The sequence below is a fragment of the Desmodus rotundus genome, chromosome 1 (assembly GCF_022682495.2).
Source record: "Desmodus rotundus isolate HL8 chromosome 1, HLdesRot8A.1, whole genome shotgun sequence".
NCBI lineage: Eukaryota > Metazoa > Chordata > Mammalia > Chiroptera > Phyllostomidae > Desmodus > Desmodus rotundus.
In genome coordinates this window covers 9,510,007-9,532,058 of record NC_071387.1, presented here as the reverse complement: position 1 = coordinate 9,532,058, position 22,052 = coordinate 9,510,007, and the positions used below count along the sequence as shown (strand labels likewise).

The 22,052-nt window shown below is 52.9% G+C and overlaps 1 protein-coding gene across 5 annotated transcripts in view; it reads right to left on the bottom strand.

Moving 5' to 3' along the window:
• Positions 1 to 22,052, bottom strand: part of DENND1A (DENN domain containing 1A) — a 492,157-nt gene that overhangs the window by 12,513 nt on the left and 457,592 nt on the right. For 3 of the 5 annotated variants that reach the window (XM_053920814.2, XM_053920818.2, XM_053920824.2), the window contains 2 exons: positions 13,286 to 13,345; positions 7,110 to 7,198 (listed from right to left, as the gene is read on the bottom strand). In XM_053920814.2, coding sequence (XP_053776789.1) covers positions 7,110 to 7,198; positions 13,286 to 13,345 — 149 coding nt within the window. The remainder of the gene's footprint in view (positions 1 to 7,109; positions 7,199 to 13,285; positions 13,346 to 22,052) is intronic. The other 2 variants (XM_053920816.2, XM_024562055.4) reach the window with 1 other exon arrangement.

Below are 22,052 nucleotides of genomic sequence, written 5' to 3'. Positions count from 1 at the left end.
ACTATGAAGAACAACTCTCCCTCACTCTGAAGACGGCCTCTGCCTGCCCTCTGTCTGCTGAGAGCCCGAGTCTCTTCTGGCAGCAGTGGTGGAGGTGGGGCATCAGGCAAGAAAGCAGTGGCCTTGGATGTGGGACCCCACTGATCCAGGCGCACATCCCAGACCCAGGCCGTTCCACTTGGGTGTTAGCATCTTGGTTCCCTTACGGCTGAACGGGGGACAATGCCTTCACTGTGAAGACTTTGGGGAGCAGGGGAGGTTAAGCAAGATGACACTGTGTGGAAGTGCTGGGCTTGAAACAGGCATTTGAGAAAAGGTGACGTGGCATCTCCAATAATCAGTACCGTCCTGAGGATGGAACACCTTTTCCTCGGGCACCCTGAGGGCCTGGTTTTTCAGCGGGAACTAACTCCCCGGATTGTGACAGCTCCTGGGGAAAGGTCCTTCCCTGCACACCCCTGGGGCTCCTCGGTAGCTCCTGCCTCTCCAGTCCAGGCTCAGCCTCCATGTCTGGCTTCTGGCTTGGCTTTGTCCCCAGGGCCCAGACGTGCTGTGGTGGGGGGAGGAGCCCAGAGTCAGGGCGGGAGCCTCTGGCCTTGCTAATTGGGTCTGTGGCCTCCTGCTCAGTGTTTGGACTCCTGGACACTCAGAGAGTGGGTCCTGGCAGCCTGCCAGGGGGTAGTACCCAGACAGCTACCCCTGCCCCCTGGGGCTCAGGACCCAGCTGGCACCTTGAAGACTTGCTCCTGGGGCTGATGGCAGTTTCTGGCCTTTAGAGGGCCAGCGCAGAGGAGGTGCTGGTAGCTTCATATTCACACCTGGCACACAGTAGGTGCTTTTCACACATATGTGGTTGTTAACTGATATCCCTCCCCCATCTCCAGGGTGCTGGGCAGTAAGCTCAAACCTGCCTTCAGTGATTCCTTTGTTCATTCATTCAGTAAACATCCCTGAGCAGAGGCCTGGGCTAGGCTCTGGCTCGGGAGCTGAGGGACACACGGCTCTGCACGTGAGGTGAAAACTATCACACTGCAGGTCTGCGCTACATCAGCGGAAGCCCAGGAAACTGTAGGTGTGGGAAGGATGAGGGGTCCAGGGAGTTGAGACTGCAGCAGTGGATGCAGATGGCAGGAGGGGAGACTGGGTAACTTAGGATGCTAGTGTGGCTGCTGGGGGCAGATGACCCAGTCGTGCTCCTTGGGATGTTAATAGGTGCCCTGTTTAAAAATAGAGGGCAGCCTTGGCTGGTGTGGCTCAGTGGATTGTGTGCCAGCCTGTGAATCAATGGGTCTCCAGTTCGATTCCCAGTCAGGGCATATGCCTCCCCATTAGGGTTGTGGGCTAGGTCCCCATTAGGGGGCATGTAAGAGGCAACCACACATTGATGTTTCTCTCCCTCTTTCTCCCTGCCTTCCCCTCTAAAAATTAAATCACACACACTCACACGCACAAACAGAAGGCAAAGAGACTTGCCCAGGGTCTGGCCCAGGTCTGTCAGATGCCAATGCCCCCTCGTGCACCTGGGCCACCACCCCAGCAGAGCTTACTGACCAGACCCCAGGCCCAACTGTGGGTCAGGTAGGCCGGCTGTGGTCCACCACTGAGGCCGCGCTGAGCCCGGCCTCGAGGAGACTTGGGTGGAACAGCATATATCACCTTCTCCCTGGCCAGAGCATCTGTGTAACCGGCCTGAGCAGATACAACCGCCAAGTGTTCTGAGATCCGGGCCTTGGGCAGAGCGCTCACTAAATGCTTCTGGCAGCTCCTCTGATCTTATTTCAGTCTTCTGGGGTTTTGGGTGCTGGGGTCACGCAATCCAGATGACCAGACTCCCGAGTTCCTAAAGCAGCGTGGGCTAGCTCTTTGGTGGACAGACCGTCTGCCCAGCCAGCATAACCTACAGAAATCTCCTTGGCCAGAAGGATTTCTAACCCCAGCCATATGTTCCCCTGGGCCCCCCAGGTCCAGATTCCCAGGGACCCCATAGTTTGGGTGGGGGCATAAAGTGATACAAATCTCTTACTAAGTTATTTAAAAATATGGAGCAGAAATCTGCCTCTATTACTGGTTTAGGGTACAGACTGTGGTGCTAGACATATTTAAAGCTCAGCTTTGCCACTAACTCACAGTGTTACCAAGGGCAGTGACAATCTCTCAGGTCTTGGTCGCTTCTAGAAAACAGAGCTAATGACACCTATCCCCATGAGCTTTCTCATGGGGATTTAATGAAATGGTGGACATAAAGTGCTCACAGGTAGTCCTTGGTTAACAGCAGCTGTTAATCCTTTCTTTTTTCCCTCTTTTACAGATTTTATTTATTTATTTTTAGAGAGAGGGAAAGGGAGGGAGAAAGAGAGAGAAACACCTCATCAGTTACCTCCCACACGCCCCCAAATGGGGACCTGGCCTGCAAACCAGGCATGTGCCTAGACCGGGAATTGAACCCATGACCTTTTGGTTTGCAGGCCGGCTCTCAATTCACTGAGTCACACCAGCCAGGGCCATTTTGTTTCTTATAATGATATAAAGTGAGAAAACAGGTCACTCTGGCATTTTTTGTATTGGGAAAATGGGAACAGTCTGCAGACTCAGTGTGAGGGGCGTGGTGACATGCGCACACTGATGGGTCTTCTGCAGTCACACGGACAGGCACTCCAAGGACGGGGCCAGTCCACGGGACGGGCTGCATGCAGGCACAAGATGACTGCCGGGGAAACCTGCAGGAAAGCTAGTAAGTAGCTGAAGTAGTGGGATTCAGAGTGAAATCGTCTCTTCCCTGACTTTCAGATCATCTAGATGGCCACTGGGTCATTTTTTACGAACAAACAAAACTATTTGAAAGAGCAGATTTTGTGTGGATCTGGCCCGAGAGGCAAGTAGGGCAATGGCTTGTGGGCCTCTGGTGGCTGAATCTGGACTGTTCTTACTCAGTACAATGAAAGTTTGAACAGCCAGCCTGCAGCCAGTCACAGCTCATGTGACTGGGACACAGGTGTGCAGCTGGTCGGAACTGGGTGCATCTCGGTCCAATGTATGCAGACCACAAGCTCCTTAACCTTTAAGACTCAGGAGACAGCCTGACCCTTCTGGGTAGTTGTGAAGATTTAATAAGGTGAAGGCTGCATGTTACTATCGCCTTCTGTACCTTCAGCAAGACTGTGAGGGCTGCTGCCCCGTCCCCTACCACAGTGAATGAAGAATGGGAGCCCTGCCGAGAGAAGCACCTGGGGACCAGCAGTTTATTCCCTGCCTCTGCCATCTGTGTGTGGTCCTTAGGAGTGGCCAGAACAGAGCACAGCGCTGCCAGTTGGAGCCTTCTACCAGCTCCTTCTGAGCTTCCATTCTATGGGCAGTCCCCATACCCGACGAGGGAAGGAGAGTAAGCTGGAGTCTGGCAGCCATGCACACCATGGCCGAAACCCCCAAGGCCTGCTCTAACGGGGGGGGGGGGGGGGGGGGGGAGCCACGAGCCGCATGGTGTCCCCTGTGGCTGCCGCTATCCTGGCCACTCAGAGCAGCACAGTCATAACCAGGTTTATAACAAAAAGCCTGCATGGTGCAGAAGAAAGGGTGAGGCCTTTGTCCTCAGACAGCTGATCCCACCATTTTCTAGCTCTGAGACCTTGGACAAGTTACCGAAAGTCTCTCTCTGAGCCCCATCAGTTTCTGCATCTGTTAAAGGGGAAGGCCACCCCGTATCCTTTACAACATTAAGCGCTGTTCAGTAAACGTCGCTTCTTTTTCCTTCCCCAGGTAGAAACACTCAAGCACCAGTGAACACTGGTTCTTTGGCAGGAAGCCAACTGAGCAGCTCCAGTTCCCAACTCCAGGGGACCAGAGCGGAAGGGTGGCGTCAGGACAAGTCACCTGAGGATCCGGAGCTGTCTAGGCAAAGCCAGACTGACAAAGGACCCCCACAGAGTGTAACTGAGAGAATGACAGCAAGCAGCCATCAGGCATCCTGGCCCCGCCACTTTCGCACTGGATGACCCTGGGGCCCGGGTCAGACACATTTTCTGAGCCTGAGTTCCCATTCATGGAAGGAGAAAGGAGCACCAACCTCAGAGGGCCCAGAACATGAGAGGTGCTGACTGTACTTGCTGCCAGCTGGCCTCTGACCCCCAGCCCATGCTGCCTGATCCCTCCTAACACCAGCTTTTCCCCAGGGAGTGCTCTGGGCCCTCCATCAGCCTGTTCTGAATAATAATGGAAGCAGCTAACAGTTCCTGAGGAGAAATCATCACTGAATATTAATTAGCTAGTGTTAACTAGCTAGTGAAAAACAGAGGGAATGCTTTTGCTAGAAATCTTTCCAAAGTGTTCTTCCAATTGCCATCAAATGGTTTTTAGGGGTTAGGACACCTACCATCGATTCAGGAAGAAAATCTGACATAGGAGAAAATTTCATTTTGGGAAAATTCAAGTCACTGAGAGTCAGCACAGGGATTCCCTTTAAAAGCTTCTTTTGAAAACCCTACGTAGCCCGCGCCTAGTAGCTATGAGCGGGTTCAGAGAGGACCGACGGACATCGTCTGGAGGGAAGAAATGGACTTCAGTGCACGGACTGGCCAGAGTGCTGCCGGCCAATGAATGCTACCAGGCCTTGATGAACTCCAGACGCTGAGCAGCCTGCTGCTGGAGGCCGTGGAGGCCGTCTTCTTCTTAATCAGCTCCATCTCGCTGACCACAAGGGTGATTACTTAAGGGGCTACTTGAAGTGAGAGTTGGGGCAAGAAGTCAGGAGGACTGAGTTCCTTCCTCCACTTCAAAGATCCTATATCTCTTTCTGTCACCCAAATCCTCTATATTTCTGATGCACTTAGATATTCCCAGTGGAGACCACGATCTGTGGTTCAAGAAAATCCAGGCCAGATGAAAGGGCCAGGCACTGATCCGTGGGCCCAAACGGAACCATCCATAGCAGAGGCCCATGAGGATCTGGCCCCTGCCTGCCGGCTTGTCTTCTCGTGTCTCCCAACACGACGCTGACAGATCGATTGGGGAGATGGCTTCTTTCCTCCCCAGAACAATATTTTGTGAGGAGTCTGTTTTATTAAAATATTTTCCGCTGGATGCTTCCTGTGTTTCAAGAACTTGGTCTCGCCAGCTGGAGCTGACGACAGTCGAGACGAACACATCCAAGTGCTGTTGTGACGTGGCATTTGGAAGTGGAGGATCACAGCGTGGGGGGAGGCAGCGCGGGCACAGACGCAGGAGAACACCCGGGTTGTACCAGAAACGTCACTGGCATAATGGGAGAACAGCTCCAGCCCCCCACCATTAAAGGAATGTGACCAGAAACTCTTGGAACGATGTGCTCCTGACCTGTGATATACGGTCACAGAGAACCCGTCATTGGTTTTACATCCCTGCCAGTGTGCCAGCCCACCAAAGCCCCCACGCTCCCAGTGGCTCATTTCAACCCCACGCGCTTCCTAACAGAAATCTAAAACAAGGCACACTGTAAAAGAAACGAACAGTGATGCCCACGCAGTTCTGGTCACAACCAGGAAGACGGCATTACCAGGAACTGGCTCTCAGGGACACGCTAGAGGCCTCCCCTGTCACCAGGCTGGAAGAGCAACAGCGAAAACAGATGCGACTGGGAAGCCCAACCTCCAACTGGGAACCTGGCCACAAAACAGGTAATGCTCGTCTGCAGAAGGTGCGGTGATGTTGGTCTGGGGCTGTTCTGTGCGGTGCAGGGTAGTCTGGGTTTGCATTGCCACATCTACAGGCCGGTGGCCCTGTACTGCAGTGTGGTGGCTAAAAGATTTAGCCCAGGTTTAAAGTGGTGGCTTTAAAGAAAAGTGACTGATTTCATCCCCCTAAGGAAAAATCTTTAGGGCCGGAGGAACTCTGAAGCCATGCAGCATTTCCTCCACAAGGGGGCAATCACAATCCATGCCTGTCACGGCTAGGGAACCGATTTCACAATATTCCTACCATCCTATTGTCAGCAAAAGTTAAACTTCCACCCAACTTCAGGAGTCCTCTCTTCCAAAGAGTGGACAGCCAAGACAGACAGACAGACACACGCACAGTCTACAGTTTTCTGGGCAAGGTACGGGGGCTGCCACAACAGTCTCGAGCAACACAGCACTATAAACCAGAGAACCCCGGGGGCGCTGGGGCACACTGCATCCTGGGTCAGGCCACAGCTTGACATGTAGAATCATTTCTTCCCTTGGCGCCTTTTCTGGCAGGGGGCCCGCAATCTCCCTGAACTGCTTTCCCTGCGAACCCTTCTGAGGGTAGAGCAGGTAGGAAGTGTGTCCCCCTCTTCACCCAAGGGACTCCAGGGTCCTTGGGGCAATGTTTTCGGTTTCCCAAATAACCCAACCAACATCACAGAAAGCCAGTGTGTGTCTGGGCAGAGCCCATGGTCTGCGCACCGTGGGGACAAAGGGAAGCCATGCAGCCCTCTGCTGGAAGCCGTGGTCCCTTTTCCAGATGGGGGGTGGGGGCCTTGAAGCTTTAAGCCTCACCCCATCCAGTCAGCTCTGGCCACGGCTTGCACGCCTGCCTCAGCATTCACGGTGATCATCTATCCAACAGGTACCCAGCGAGTGACCCTCAGGCAGGTCCTGTGCTCAGTGTAAACCCCGGTGCCTGCCCCAGGGACCTCTGGGACCAGGGAGGTGGAAAAGCACAGGGGAGCGAAGTGGGGGTGGGGCAGTGGATGGGACAGCCCTGTGTATAAATCTGAGCCCCAGAGGCCTCAAGTGCCCCAGGGCCAGGAGGGTGGAGGCCCTCATTAAGTCACCTCCTTGACCTGGTTCCTAACTCTCCTCCTGACCTTACATCTCAGCATAAGAAAAGGCCTGGAACCTTCTGAGCCTATCCGAGTACATTTTCGGGCGTCACTGCTCAAAATGCAGCCCAGGTGGCCGGCGCTTTGGCCCCTGGGGCCTTCCGCTGGTGTGACAGCTGTTAGCAGGAGCCAACACTGAAGATCAAGCCCTCCTCCTGACCGGCCCCTTTGTGAGACACCCACTGCGAGCTCCAGGGAAGACTTCCCAAGGCCGGGCTGCGCCGTGGGCCCCACCAGGTGCTGGCCCACTCACTGGTCTAGCAGACAGAGGGGAGGGGAGCAGTGGGGTACTCACTGCTCAGGGCTCGAGACAGACGTCCTCCGGCCTTCCACCGTGATATTGCTCTTCGGTCTCTTAACGACGTGTGGACGGGGAGGGCGCACCTGGAATGGGCACAGGGAAAAATCCCCAAGAAGGAGTGAGTTGGAAAAGCCATACAGGAACTTTCTAAAGTGTCAGAGAAGCGGCCCCAGAATGAATGTTGGGGGATCGGCACAGTACGGGCCACAAAGGTTCTGTTCATCTGGAAACACTGCCACTGAGTGTCCAGCAGACAGGTGAACCGGAATGTGGCCCTCAAATGGGAGCGGGTCTTCTGAAAGGCGTGGTTTCCTCACCTGCAAGGAGGGGGGACAGTTCCCCTGCCTCCCCGCTGGGCTGCCGTGAGGGTTCAGTGAGGTTCTGTCCACAAGGGACCCGGAATGAGGGGGCCCTCCTAAAGCTAAGTCCCACTCGCCTTTTTCTAGAACCCAGGGACTGGTTTGGTAGGACAAAAAAGGTTTCACTCAGGCTTTGTTTTTAGGGTTCACATGTTTATTTTGTTCTTTTTACAACTGAATTACAAGATGTGTCTTTTCCTCTCTAAATGGGAGGGAGGGGAAGAAAGCAAATAGCACTGGAGAGCGACAAAAACATCACCTTTACTCCCCAGGGCATCCCCTGCAGCCCCGAGCAGGGCTCAGCCTGGACTCCGAACACCTTTGGGCTACTCCCCCGAGGGCTGGGTTGGGTTGGGTCTGGATGGGTCGGGCTGGTGCGCTTGACAGTGAAGCACACACCTTCCTAACCCACAGCCGGGCTGCAGTGGCAAGATGGGTTTTGGGTTCTGTTTTTTCCCTAACCCACTGCTCCTGAAAGCCAAGGCGAGGGCTCACAGAAAAGACACCCTCTCCCCCAGCGGAGCTCGCGATGGGAGTCAGGCTGAGAATTTCTAGGTGCCTCTTGAAGGATACTCATTTGGTGTAATCAACATTACACGGCTTTAAATTTGGCACGATCATCTCTGAACATTTCCAGTGGCAGAGGGGCCGGGAGAGAGCTAAGCTAAGATAGGCTACCTGCGGGTTTCACTGCCAATAAAAATACTGAGTATCCAGTGCCGGGGGCTTGCTCTCTCCCTGCAGGTGAGGGACCAAGTAGGAGATGCCACCATGGCTGAGGTTCTCAGACAGGACAGGGAAGGGGACGCGCAAACTCCATTTCCTACCTGCTCTCTTCTCTGAATGCCACCCCCACGCAATTTGTGGGCAACACAGCACAATGGCTTAGGAATGTAGGACACAGAAGTTGACTGCAGAAAAGACAAGTCTTTATAGAGTCTAACCAGGCCCTCTGGTTCCTGCATGTCTGATCTAACCAAAGTTTTTCCTGTGGATTGGCCAGTCTGATCTCAGCCTCCTCTGGAAACTGAAAGATGTGGCAAAAAAACCGGAACAATAAAACCCCAAACGCATCCCACCAAACTTGCTGTCTTCTTCTGTGGAGCTACTGTGAAGCTCCACTGACTTTTATCTGGCACGCGGTGGGGCTCCATAAATGCTCACCTTGCTTATCTGTGAGCTTGTCAATAACAAAAGGAAGCCAGGGTGGGGCGTCTCTGACTTAGGAGATTTGATCTGTGACGGCCTCACCCTTGCCTAGCTTCCCTGCTCAGTACCTGGTATTCCAGTGGTCACTCAGCAAGATTTTTAGAAGCAAATGAGCACCACTGCTTGGAATCTAAGCAGTGCATAATAGTGTTGCTGTTATTACCGTTGTTATTAGCGCAGCGCCTGCCTCAAAGCAGACACCCAGCCACCATTTGCTGGGCACATGAATGGATACACCCCCACCCGTTCTAACTGTGAACTGCTTTTCCGGACTAGAGCCAGAGGCAGCTAGTAAACAGGATCACCTGGTTGGAACGCTCCTCCAGACTTCTCACCACAAAGGCGGGGTGCTGTTGGGGCGAGGGAGAGTTTCTGCCCTGCCCCGGGGGCCCTGGGGTGGGGGATTCAGGAAAGGGCAGACATTAAGGCCTGTCAGCCTGTCCTTGCACATGGCTGCTCCTTGCTACAATAAAGGAGGGTTAGGAATGTGAACTTGTGGCTGAAATGGAGGGATTAAGTTTGTGGCAACCTCAACTGAACTTGCAACGTGGTGAAACATGGGGAAAAAGAACAACAGAGCTAATTAGACGAGCTGAGCTGTCAGAGTGCCGCTGAATGGCTCAGCGCCAACAAACAAAAGGAATGGGCTGGCAATCAGCAGGATCGATGGAGAAGACTGCTTCATTAGGGATGATAAAACAGACAGAGCAGGAGAGGGGGGTGGCGAGGAGGGGAGCAGGGAGGCAGGGAAGGCAGGGGAGGGAGAGAAAGGCACAACAGGCCTGGGGACAGTCAGTCACCCACACCGGTATAGTCATACCCAGAGCTACACATACCTGATTGGCGTGGACAAAGCCAGACACAAAATTACACTCACAGACAACCACCCAGAGACATGCAGAGGCCTCGAAATGCCAACATGTACACAGTCTCACAAATACATACTCAAGAGGCACACACACGAGGCGTAGACACATGCACCAATCACACACATACACTCACACACACGGCCGCAGAACTACAGAGAGCCACACCAAGAAAGACACACAGAGACAAAATGGTTTAATTAAGCCTGAATCACAAGATGATGCAGACAACGGGCCTGTCATATTTCAGCGGTCACATCCGTCTTTCTGGGGTGCTTAGGAAAGGCAGGGGCTGGGGACAAGGGAAGAAACCACATGCACAACAGCGCCTGCCTGGCCCCGCCAGTGTTAGGATCCCAGCATCGCCAGGGGAGAAAATGCTAAACAGGGATTTTGAGCTCTGTTCAAGGGGGACTTGAGGGGAAAGTTGGGAAACCAGCCAATTCCCCACCGGATTTAAAACCTGAGAAATCTAAGTCGGCAGGGTTAAATGTGTATTGAATACAAAAGCACTGAGTACATTTGATTTTGATGGCGAGCAAGAAATAATAAATACAGAGCTTATAAAGCACTTCACATGCAACCGACCACAGCCTGCCTCTCCCCCACACGCCCCAGCCCACTCCCCTTGGTCCACTAGACACTGGCAAGGCTTTCTTCTGCTCTTGCCTTTTTCTATTTTTAAAAAGCAAATCTAAACCCTCTAGTAACATCTGAACTCCAGCCACAGGTGCCCGGCTACAAAGCTCCTTCCAGAGAGGCTGAGTGGCTAGCCTCCAGGCTCCCGCCAGCCTGGGCCGATGGCTACACTTCTGCCCAGGATGTTTGCAGCTGGCTGACACAGCAAAGTCCAGCTGCGGCCAGTGACTCGTGACACGGGAGCTTGTTAGACTGCCCTGTCTGAGGCCCCTGGGGGGCTCTGTACCCCATGTCCTCCAGGTTCGCCCCCAGTGTGCAGTGGTGCCCACTGGATGTATTTGCATAAGTTCATTCGGAGTAAACAGACCCTGGGGCACTGGGGACCACAGCTTCCAGAAAGCACAAAACTCCCAGGACTCCCAAATTAGTTCCACAGTGACCCTGCTTGGCAGAAGGTGTTCAGGTTGGCAGAAGTTGAGTATATGTGCCCACCTCATGCCACGGACTGTGCTAGGCACTATTTGCATATGACTTCATCACCTTTACCAGGTAGTTGTTGTTAAGCCCATTTTCCAGATGATGAAACTAAAGCCCAGACAAGGCAAGCATCTTGCCCAAGTCAGAGCCAGGAAGTGGCCAAGCTGTGACTCAAACCAGGGCAGGCCTTTCTGATTCCCATGCCCACGAGAGCTGGTTCTGCCAGCACCCTGCCTCTTAGTGCGCCATAATCCAAGGGGACCGACCAGTCGCCTCCTGCTCCAGCACAGCAGCAGGCTTTTCTCTCTCAGGGCCACACTTGCATTCCCACACCCTCAGGGCCAGAGGATGTGGCCCCCTCTGTGCCCCCATACTGCACAAGTCCCCACACTGGCGAGGCAGCAGAGTCCACGGTTCTGTCTCCAGTACCTGAGTTTTCCCAAGGAGAGAAGCCCTGACCTGTATGCTGCTTTCTATGAGTCCCTGCCTACCTTGGGCCTCAGTCTGTCCTGGGAATTCTGAGCGCTACCCACTGGGTGACTATGGCTTAAGGAGAGGCTGCTCGGCGAGGCAGTGCACAGACCGGCCTGGGTGCGAAGGCCAGCTGGCTTGGCCTCCTACCATCTCTGTGCACTCAGCTGCAAACGGGAAACAGCATCTGCCTGCTATGGACTGGTGTAAAAACAAACAATTATGCAAGTGCCTAGCACAGTCCCAGGCACAAAAAAATGCTCAACAAATGTTAACTCTTCACCTCTGCATCCCTTCCAGGGCCTGATAATGCCTTAGAGATTCCACAGAAGCCCAGCTGGACGCTGGTTATTTTTCCCTCAACTGAAACTCTGCCCCGTTCTCTACATGAGCGTAAACTCCATGGAAATGGAGATGGGGGCTCCAGGAAGCCTGGTACGCTGGAGAGACAGTGGGTTCTAAGGTCTGGTGACTCCTATCTGTAGTTGAGGGACGTGGGCGAGGTCACCAAGCATCAGCTTTCTCTTCTGTAAACTGGGCGGAGACAGTGCCTAGTCAGAGTGGTTGACAAAGATTCATCTAGACGACGTGCCTAAGGATGATCTGCTGACTGGAAAAACCCTAGGCAAATGGTGGTTATTAAGAAACCACATCCTTACTTAGAAGCTGTAAGATTTAAGGACCCGTTAGGAAGGTTAAGAACTGCTACTGTGTGCCAGGCACTGGGCTAGGTGCTTTACAATGTCATCTACGAAAAGCCTCTGCGAATGAGGGCATGTTAGAGAGAGAGAGAGAGGCTCAGAGAGCTTCAGTGCTTTCCCCAAGTCACACAGCTTCGGTACTCAAGTCCAGCTCTGCCTACGCCCCAAATCTATGCTGCTGATGACTGTACAAAACTGTCACTGAATCACAGAAGGTCTGGCCCAGAAGGGGCTGCCTGTCCCCCAAAGTGGTCTCTTGGTGCTACTTGTGCCTTCCTCCCAATGATAGTGAGCAGAAACACTCCAGCCCCTTGACAGCTGTGCCAGTCACCATCTGGGTGGGAGACAGGACAGATCCATCCTGTCTTCCACAGGTGAAGGCGTCTGAATCCCCCCAGCCTCCATCCTGGCCTTCTATCTCCCACACGTGGTAGAGAACGGAAGGAAGAAGGTACCCTGGAACTATCCTACATCACCCAGAGAGCAGCCACCCAGCCAATGCTGGGTGTGTGCCCCGAAGATTAAAAACAGACAGCTCAGCCTGGCCACCTGCACCCCATGGCCTTCACGCTTTCCACAAGGTGGACTTGGACACGAGCACTGGAGGGAGGCGGCTGCGATGCCCACTGGTGGGAAACCCTGATCACCACCAGGTGGGAACCTGACTCCTTTGCTTGGCTGCAGCAGTAGCTGCCGTGAACAACGGACTCTTCTCTTGGTACATGGCCCTCATCAAATGGTCCTGGCAAGCTTCCCACTTGCAAGGAACCTGCTAAAGTTATTACACTTTGACACGGCCAAAGTCTGAGCTTATAAGGCAAATGACTTCACCGCAGCTGAATTTGGGACCCACATGCTATTTTTCCACAGCATTTCTCTAAAAAAGACTGATGGGTCTCCCTCTCTTGCCTAACTCTTTGCCAGGTGTTGGTGGGTTTACTGCATGTCATCACATGGGAAGCTGAGCTCCATGTGAGGCCTGCCAGAGGAGGAACACCTGTCTCTGTCTGCGCTGTGCCACACTCTCGGGGTGGAGCCTCTGCCCCTAGGAGGGACATCAAATGAACTGCCAAACCCCGATCTCGTGGAACTGAGACCCCTGATGCCGGACTTTGTGAGAAGAGGTGGTTGGAGCAAGGCTTGGAAGCTCATGGGCTAAAAACCTAAGAGATCTGCTCCAGTGCAGCACACATGGCAAACACACCACACAGTGGCCCCCGCGACCTCCAGCTCTGCCCTGCAAGTCCCTGAGCTGCTTCACGAAAAGGAGAGAGAAGCCCAGAAAATGCAAGTTCGGGTTCATGCCACGCAGAGAGGGAAGCTGGAAACCCCAATCCCCAGTTTTCTTTTGCAAGGCAGCTGAGTTCAAACTCCCGAGGAGGTTTAGTCAGGCGGGGACAGCGGCCCAGGCAATGTTAGGAGGGGGGACAGAACCACTGGCTACTCACGGGCCTCGAGCGCTGTATCTTGGGAGGCGGCGGGCGAGTAGGACGGAGGAGTCTTTGTGGCTGCATTAAAGCGAAACTTAAAACATCAGTACACATGGAGACGGTGTGATGCATTTGCACACAGCTCAAGAGTAAGCATCCAGTCCCCAAGCCATATAGCCTGAGGCCCACCCTTGACACCACCTGCTCCCCGCCCTCACACCAGCCGGCGGGGTCTCTGGGTCCTGCATGTTCCATTCCTGACACCCTCCCTTCTGCTAATTTCTTCTTTCCAGCCTGGCCCCTGCCTGGGTCTGCTCCAGCTATTCTCCACACAAGCCAAGGAGGATCTTCTGAAGTGCAAAATGACCATGTCCCACCCCAGCCCGGAGACCTCTGCTGCGTGCCCACCCTGCCTGCTCCCTGTCCTCAGGCAATGGTGCAACAAAGCTCTCGGCTAGCATGCGAAATCCTCTATGACTTGGCTTCTGCCGTGGCGCACGCAGACCCTCCCCAGCCATGCTTACCTGCACGGACCCCCACAGGTTCTGGGTTCTCACACCTCCTTTCCCGCTGCCCTCTGGGTGAGTGAGATGACCTGCTTGACCCTGATCTGCCCGGCAAACACTCGCTTGTCTTTTAAGACTGTGCCCGGATCAGGCACTCCCTGCTACATGGAACTTACCACGGATAGCCAGTAGCTGCCCCATGTCCCATTATCTTTCCTTTTAAAAAATTTTATTATTCATTGAGGTGCCACTGATTAATAAAGTTGTAGAGGTTTCAAGGTACACATCTATAATACATCATCTGTATACATAGCACTGTGTGTTCACTATCCAAAGTCAAGTCTTCTTCCGTCACCATATATTTGACCCCACTACCCTTCAAATGTTCAAATCCTTGTGCCTTGGAAGAAAGCATGTGCTCAATAAATGTCGGATGAACGAACGAAATTTGTACAAAATGCTTGGCTTTGGAAACCAGGATCTGAATAAAAAACAACAGAGCACAGACTTCCTGGCTCTACTCTCAAGCTCTTTATCTTGAGTTAAGCTTTGTCCTTTCGACAGCCTGCCCCTCTGATGCCCTGAGCAGTGTGGGAGATCGGTAGGCAGAATCAGGAGAAGAAGAGCCCACAAGACGGAGACCTGGGCCCTCAGCAAACCCTGTGGGGACCCCCAGTTACTTCCTGCACACTCAACCACGTGGTTTATGAAGGGACATTGTTATTCGACAGAGTCTAGGCATGCACTGCCCACTTCAGGAGCCGGTGGCCACATGTGGCGAGTCTGAATTAAGACATGCTGTAAGGTCAAAACACACACTGGATTCCAGAGGGTTAGTTCGAAAAAAGAATGCAGAGTATCTCAGTAACTTTTAATAATGGTTACATGCTGACACGAAAACATTTTGGATATTTGGGTTAAATATATTAGAATTCCACATGTGACTCGCATGTGTGGCTCCGTGACATTTCTCTGGGACAGTGCTTTAGAGCTTCAGCTGTTTGGAGGGACCTTGCAGAGAGCAAATCTGCCTCACAACTCATTCTCTAAGCCCAGCTCCTGGAGGGGAGGGGCCATGTCTCCAGGGCCCTGGATCCCTGCACAGGCCTATCAGAGTGGCCTGAGGGGAACTGAAAGCTCATCTGGATGGAAAGAGACAGTGGCTTCCCAGATGCTGTGCCATTAGCGGGGACATGGGCCAGCCCTCGCTCAGTGAGCCTTCTTCAGTTGGAGGCCATCCAGGGTGGAGCACACCACCCACTGAGCCTCCCAACTCACACAGCTCATCAGGAGGAAAGCAGAGGACAGGGAATGGGAGCCGCCCTCCACGGGTGCACAGGCCACTGCCCCTGCCCAGATGCCTCGCTCTCACACACAGCCCCACCCCGCCATCTGCTACCCTATGCTTGGTCCTCTACTTTTCCAGCTCTGTGACCCTCATCACCTATGACCTGGCCTCTTCCCTTCTTGCTGGCAGGGGTGGCAGTGTGGCAGAGTGCTCAGGAGGTGGCCTCTGGAGGCACGCGGTCTCAGACTGAACTTCAGCCCCCCGCTTGCCCTCTGGGTTCCTATGGGACGGTGGCTTCAACCATCTCAGCCTCATTGGGACCTGCAGGTAATGGCACTCCCTACCCCAGGGGGCCGTTAGGAAGACTCAGTGAGATGGTGTTCACCACGATCTCTCACAACGCTGCCAGGAGACACCAGCAACTATCACATGAGCAGGTTTCCCCACTTCCCAACCCATCTTCCATACTTGTTCCATAGTGGACTTAAACAAAACAGCACATGCCCTATCATTCCACTTGCCAGCTTGAATCATCTCGGTGGAAGGCTGGCTCTCCCGAGGTATATTCTGAGAAACACCATTCGGGAGACGCACTGTATGAAGGGAGAAAAGGAGGTTTCCAGCCAGACAAGTCTGGGAAACACTGGCATCGTCTTGTTCCTTTTGGAGATTCATGATGGCCGCTGGCACAGCAAAGGAAGTCGTGGCAATAAAAAATCCACCTACACAGGTAAAACCCTATTAACTCCTTTTTTTCTTTTTCTTTCTTTCCTTAAAAAAAAAAAACCAAACCTTTAATTAGCATTTATTTGATGCTGAATTTACTCCTGGGCCACAAGGTTTTGTTTCTTTAGTTTTTATTGGGGTATCTTTTTCTTCTGTGCTACCTCCTCTTCTGGTGGAGGAAAAACCTGCCCTTTTTCAGTAGGGTCATCTCGGTGTGTCCGCCCACGGGCTCTGTAAGTTCTGTGCTGCATCGAGAGCTCTGTTCGCCTGGATGTGCTCAATGACAGAGAGTCTCCATCTAAACCCTGAAGTTCAGTGTTACTCTTTGCTTTTTAAGTACGGGCAGCAAAAATTCAGCACTCTTGTTAGGCCCCCAACCCTGTGTCCAGCCCCACTCTTTGGCCTGGGCACATCTACCAACTCCACTGTATAACGATGGAATGGGACACATGGCTTTTGCACAGCGACATCCTTCAATACTCGGTGAGTTTTCGGATACACAAACCCTTGATGGCCCAAGCAGTTTCACAAGTGTTCTTAAAGTGAATGCGAAGACTTGAACCCCTTGGTTTGCATGATTTTGTGGGGTTTCTGGGTCAAGTGAATAGTGAACCTTTTCAGAGGTCACCTCAGGCTGCTTTTGGGAAGAGACTGCTTTTTTTCTTAAAAATTCTGTTTCCCTAATTTATTTAAACACAGATTCACTTTCCCTGTAATACCCATTAATAACCCCTTGGAAAATGCCACGTGCAGTGTTCAAAGCCCTCCAGATACTGGGCCTGCCCACATCTCCGGCACAGCCCTCCTGCCACCGTGGCTACCCCACGAGCTCTCCCAGAATGCCTCATGCATTCTTGTGCTACCATGCTGGTTCCTTTGCCTGAAACACCCTCCCACTTCCTTTTGTCTCATCCTTGGTGCTTATTTGGCCTTTGCTGCCTCAAGCACTGCCTCCCCCAGGAGGCCTTCCCTGTCCTTTTCTGCACGGTGTGGGTCATGTGCACACCTCCTTCCCGCCAGGTGTACTCAGAGTGCACTGGTTGTAATTATTGGCTCACTAGTCTCATTTCTCTATTTTTCCTTGGGTCTAGTATAACACTAGATAATAGGTGCTCAGCAAATGATCTTTGGCTAAAACTTCCTGGCACACAGAGAAACTCAACAAATGTTAGTTTTCCAGATCCTGTAATCAACTAATCTTCCTTTGATTGTCATTAGGAAGTGCTGACTCTTTGGCAATTGAATTTATAAATGGTGGGAGGGAAGCATCCCCTTAAACACATCCAACCTAGAAGCCAGCAGGGTATACCCGGGGGATATAAAGACACTAGGGAAGGGTAATATGGCACAAATGTCCCTAGCATGACCATGAGGGCCCCACTGCAGGGTGTATGATGGCACTTCCCCAAGGCCAGTGGACGTGGGTGCACTTCCTTCCTGGAGAAGATACCGTCATGGGGCTGCCAGGCCATACTTTCCATAACAGAGGGGTGGGACGACAGTTAAGGACACAGGCTGGGGAGAGCTAAGTACCCTGAGGATACCAGAACAGGAGGTGAACGAGTGGCGTGATGTGGATAGGAAGAGGGGGTAAAGAGAAACCAGGGAAGAATCAACTCAACACCCCACTTTCCAGAATGTGGCCCCAGTGTTTGGGAGCTGAACTGGGACTGCATGTGGGGACTATGACAGAGTGAGGTGGGGCCCAGGAAGGCCGCAGGGCTGGCCAGGACCCCGTGAATGTCGTTTGGGTAAATCAAGAGCACTCCCCAAGGGCAGAGACCTGCTCTCCCCTTCTCTGCACCTCAGCCCACAGCCCAGGGCCTTTTCCCATGGCCCTAGTGGCTGCAAGTATATTCTTCTGGGGACAAGGAAGCAGACTGGAAAGAGGTCAAGTGACTTGCTCAAGGTCCCCACTTGGTAATGCGGAGTGCTGGGAGCAGGTCTCAGGCCTCTTGACTGTGAACCCAGTGCTCTTCCCACTGCTGGATGGGGAGGCGGCTAAACGAGAAGAGCCCTAAAGCAAAAGCAGAGAACAGAGAGACCAGGCACCTTGGCACAGAAATCACGTTTATGTGATCCTCAGTTCCCTCACTGGATCGAAGTGGCTGCACTGACTACTGCTTTTTAAGTGAGTTCAAAAACGCTGGGTCCTGAGCAACCTGTTGCTAAGAAGAGTTCCATCATACGAGTCATCTGGCCCTTCCTGGGCTTGGCCGTGGCGGGGTGGGGGCTTCCATGATCGAAACCAGCGGCTGCCCTCCTGAAGGTCATGTTTAGTTGGGCTGGAACAATTCCTCCTGTGTGCTTTTGAGGAATAACTATTAGGACCAGGTCACGGGGACTCAGGAGAGGACACATCCATTATCCTAAAAGAATGTATGTTCTAATGGAATTTAGCCTACATCACAGAAAAATAGCTTTCTTAGAGTACAACAAGTATTTGGGCTAAAACACAAGAAATAAACATTGGGTTGGAAAGACATGGATGGGTTCACATCTCAGCTCTGTCATTTTCTAGCTGAGTTCAATTATTGGTTCTGCCACTTGGGTGAGTTATTTGACCTAAGTCTTAGTTGATTCTTATGTAAAACAGAAATAACTCCTGAGCCACAAGCCCTGGTGTGAGGATGCTTATGGGAGTGCAATACAGCTGTGTGGAGCTCTGGCCCAGCATCCTAATGAGGAACTGGGACCATCCAATCCTCTGTCCTCCTCCTGTTGGACCCACAAGTCTTCCCAGAAAAGCCCTGTGGACATAAGGACCTTGGTTTTCCAAGGGAGTGCACTGTTAGTCAGGCACTATTGAAGGAAACTGGATTTTAATAGTAATCTCTTCTATTTATATGATGTGTTTCCCTTTCAAAGCATTTCTACTTCTCCTCTTTCCTTTGAGCCTCATATCCCCTGGTGAAGCAAGTTAGAGAATAATTATTCCCCTGCTATAGAGACAGGGAACAGGAAGTTAAGGGGCTATTCGAGGTCACAGAGCTAGTAGCAGGAACTAAAATAAGCGGGAATTCTCAGTCATTGTGCTATCCTCGTCAACCCCGATTTCCAAAGTCATCTGGAATCCTTCCTGACATGGCTCTTCCGTTCCTTGTCGCTTCTGAAGTTAGCCTCTGCTGTTAGAGATCTGTGCCTTAGAGAAAAGGCTGGCAAGAGAGAACAATGGCCATCTTCCCCTTCCTTACTTGAGCATCTCTTTCTGGTGCTTTCCAGAGGCACGTGATCCAATTGTTCATTCATTTAACAAACAGCCCAGTGTGCTCTATACAGGCACAGGGGTACACCCATGAACCACCCTCACAGGGCTCCCACTCTGACGGAGGGGACAGAGGAGTGCTGAGTCTGTGGAGGTATAAAGGAGGGGGTCTCCTACCAGATGGAGTGGTGGGGAATTCAGGTGCCCGGTGCAGGGAAACCACTGTGGTCTGACAAGACTAGGGTGAGGGTGAATCTGAAGACAGGGAGGACCTCAGAGTGGCTGGGGGGCCCACATAATACAGGCTCTAAACTGTCTAAGCGTGGATGTAGGCGGGAGACTGTCACAGGTCTTGACGTCCCTGGGGTAGAAGATGGGTGGGAGGAGGACTGGTGGGCATCTAAGGACAGAGCAACCCTCCAGCCACAGAGGCCTGCCCAGGACTCCACATTCTCAACTCACCACCTCCGGCCAAGTGACTACTGGACGGTGTGGACACGAGGGTAAGCCTGAACGTGTGATTGACACGGATGTCCCAGGGAAGGGAGGAACCCTACGGCCTCTGCCTGGCCCTTGGCATTTTTATCTGTCAGCCGTGTGGGCCAGGTGAGTATGCTCATTGGATATGAAACCCACATTTATGAGGATAGCATCTGATTTGCAGTTAATTTGTTGATGCAGCAAAACACATCGTTTCCAAAAGGTCAGGAGGGGAAGTCCTGTTGGAATATCAACTTAATTACCTGGGTGGCATGGATGAGCGGGCGCCCTGCACGGGGCTGCTGGGGGGAGAATGCTCGGCTGCCAGGAGCTGACTTGGGGCAGAGCGCAGTGTGTGCAGGGGGTGCAGGGGGTGGGGCACCCTACACGGTGGGCGGAGCCTTGTCCCTGGTGCCTAACCGGCAATCTTGCTAGCCCGGGGAATCCTCGTGCTGGAATGAGGGTCATCACCCCGTTTCACAGATGAGGGAAGGCAAAGACTTCCCCTGAATCACACACAGCAGCAGATGACAAGCCTTCAGAAGAGGGTCAAAGAGTTCATCTCGAGGTAACTGCAGGCGAGGCAGGGGTCCTGTGATGTATGTGGGAAGGGGCTGGCTGTTAAGATCCAATGTGGGGATTTACTCAGTACCCATGGAGGTCACACCTTGGACTATCCCTTCCACATCCTTTGAGATCAGAAGCAGCATCCCCATGTTACTGCTGGGAAAGCAGGCTCGGGGGGGAGGATAGGTGCTACCTATCACCACACAAGTGAAATGTCCAAGTCAGTGGGGTGACAGACCAGACCCCAACCTGGGACTATGGTACAGGGAAGGAAGCAGAACACAGATACCTGAGGCCACAGGGACCAACCAGTATCACTGAAGGTGAAGCACTGTGCATACAAAGCTCGGGGTGGGGAGGCAACCTGCCTGGGGAGGGGGCCAAGGTCCCTGCCGCCTCCCCTTCTGAGGGATGGAAAAGGTGGGGTATGCTGGAGGGAGGCTGGAGGCATGAGAGCTGGCCTTGGATCCTTTGTGCCTGAACAGTGATCTGAATCGCCCCTTCCCATCAGACTCCTGTCTAGCTCACACAGAGGCGGCCCCGCAACCACGATGGGGGAAGGGGCTGGATAGCTGCTGGGGATTGCTCTGTCCTGGGGACCGGCCCCAACCGGATACACTGTCAGGAATGAAGAGGGTAAAAGAGAACATTCACAATTAAACTCTGTCACTGTTTAACGAGGAAAGAGTTCACCTGGTTAATTTTCCTGGCCAGTAGCCACATCAATGCTCTGACCTGGGCATGAAACAGCCCCGGCTGGGAGAGGAAGACAAAGCTTTCTATGGTTTTACAAAGGGCCTCTGGGCCGGGAGCAAGGCTCCTCTAACTCCTCGGGACTGGAAAGCTGCTATTATGCAAGGTATGGAAATAAAAGAGGGCTTCTTTTGATATGCCTCCAAAAAGAGGTGTATTGAAGCCATATTTGTGTGGAGTGTCTCCTTTGAAATGCCCAACTAGCTCTCTCAGGCACAGCTCTCGCCTGTCCCAACTCCTGTCATTATCTCCAATCCTCTTCGTCCACCTTCAGCAGAGCTGATCTTGCTCGTTGGGGAGGATCAAATGCTTGCCTCTGCTTCAGAGTTTCAGCAAGGACAGCTGGGAAAGGGCGGGCACTAGTGTCTGACAGCACTTGCTCTGTGCCAACAACACTGGGCAGAGCCCTGGGCCCACAGAGGGGACCCTGGGATCCTCGGGCCCCGAAGCATCTGCAGAGGTAACTCGAAGCTCCAGGCTACTATCTGGAGGGATGCTCTTTGCATGATGCTGCACAGGTCGGACTTGTACACGATGGCTGAGGAGGAGGTTTCTGTCCTGCGCACGTGAGGCGAGAAGGAGATGCTTCTTCACAGGAAAGGGAGGCTAGAAGGGGCCCTCATCTTGGAGCACCCTCAACGGGCTGGGTGTTGCTCAGAATATCCCAGTCAGTCCTCAAACTCTGGAGAGAGGCTCTACCATGACCTGCATTCTATAGATGGGGAGACGGCAGCCTCTTGCCCAGATTCATACAGCACATTGAAGGAGCCAGAGGGGGTATCCTTCTCTCTGCAGTTGTTAGAGTCGTCCAAGGGGAGGGGTCAACGTGCCCTGCAACTTGCTGTCCTGAGGCACCATCTGTGAGGGGATATTCAGGACCGAGGTGGTCCTCGAAGAAAAGCAGTAGCACCTGCCCTTGGGCCTGTAAGCCAGTATCTTTGGAGAGGGCATGCTTAGGATTCTGTTGAGTACACAAGTCACCTCGTGAGGCCATTCTCTCAGGCTGGGCCCGGCACTTTCTCTGCAGCGAGTGCTGAGCTGAAGGAGGCACAGGCTGGGCCTGAAGAGCAGCGCGTTCCTCCCCGATGTTGACAGGAGTAGTATTTTGTAGTGGTGCTGGTTAATTTGTAGTGGCATTTGTGGTTTGAAGCCTTGTCAAGATCCCTGATTACTTCCCGTGCAAGGAGCTCGGCTGACGGGGAAGTTCACATGCTGAACAAAAGCAGCGAGGCAGCTGTAAGGGAAGGCTGCAGGGGGCTG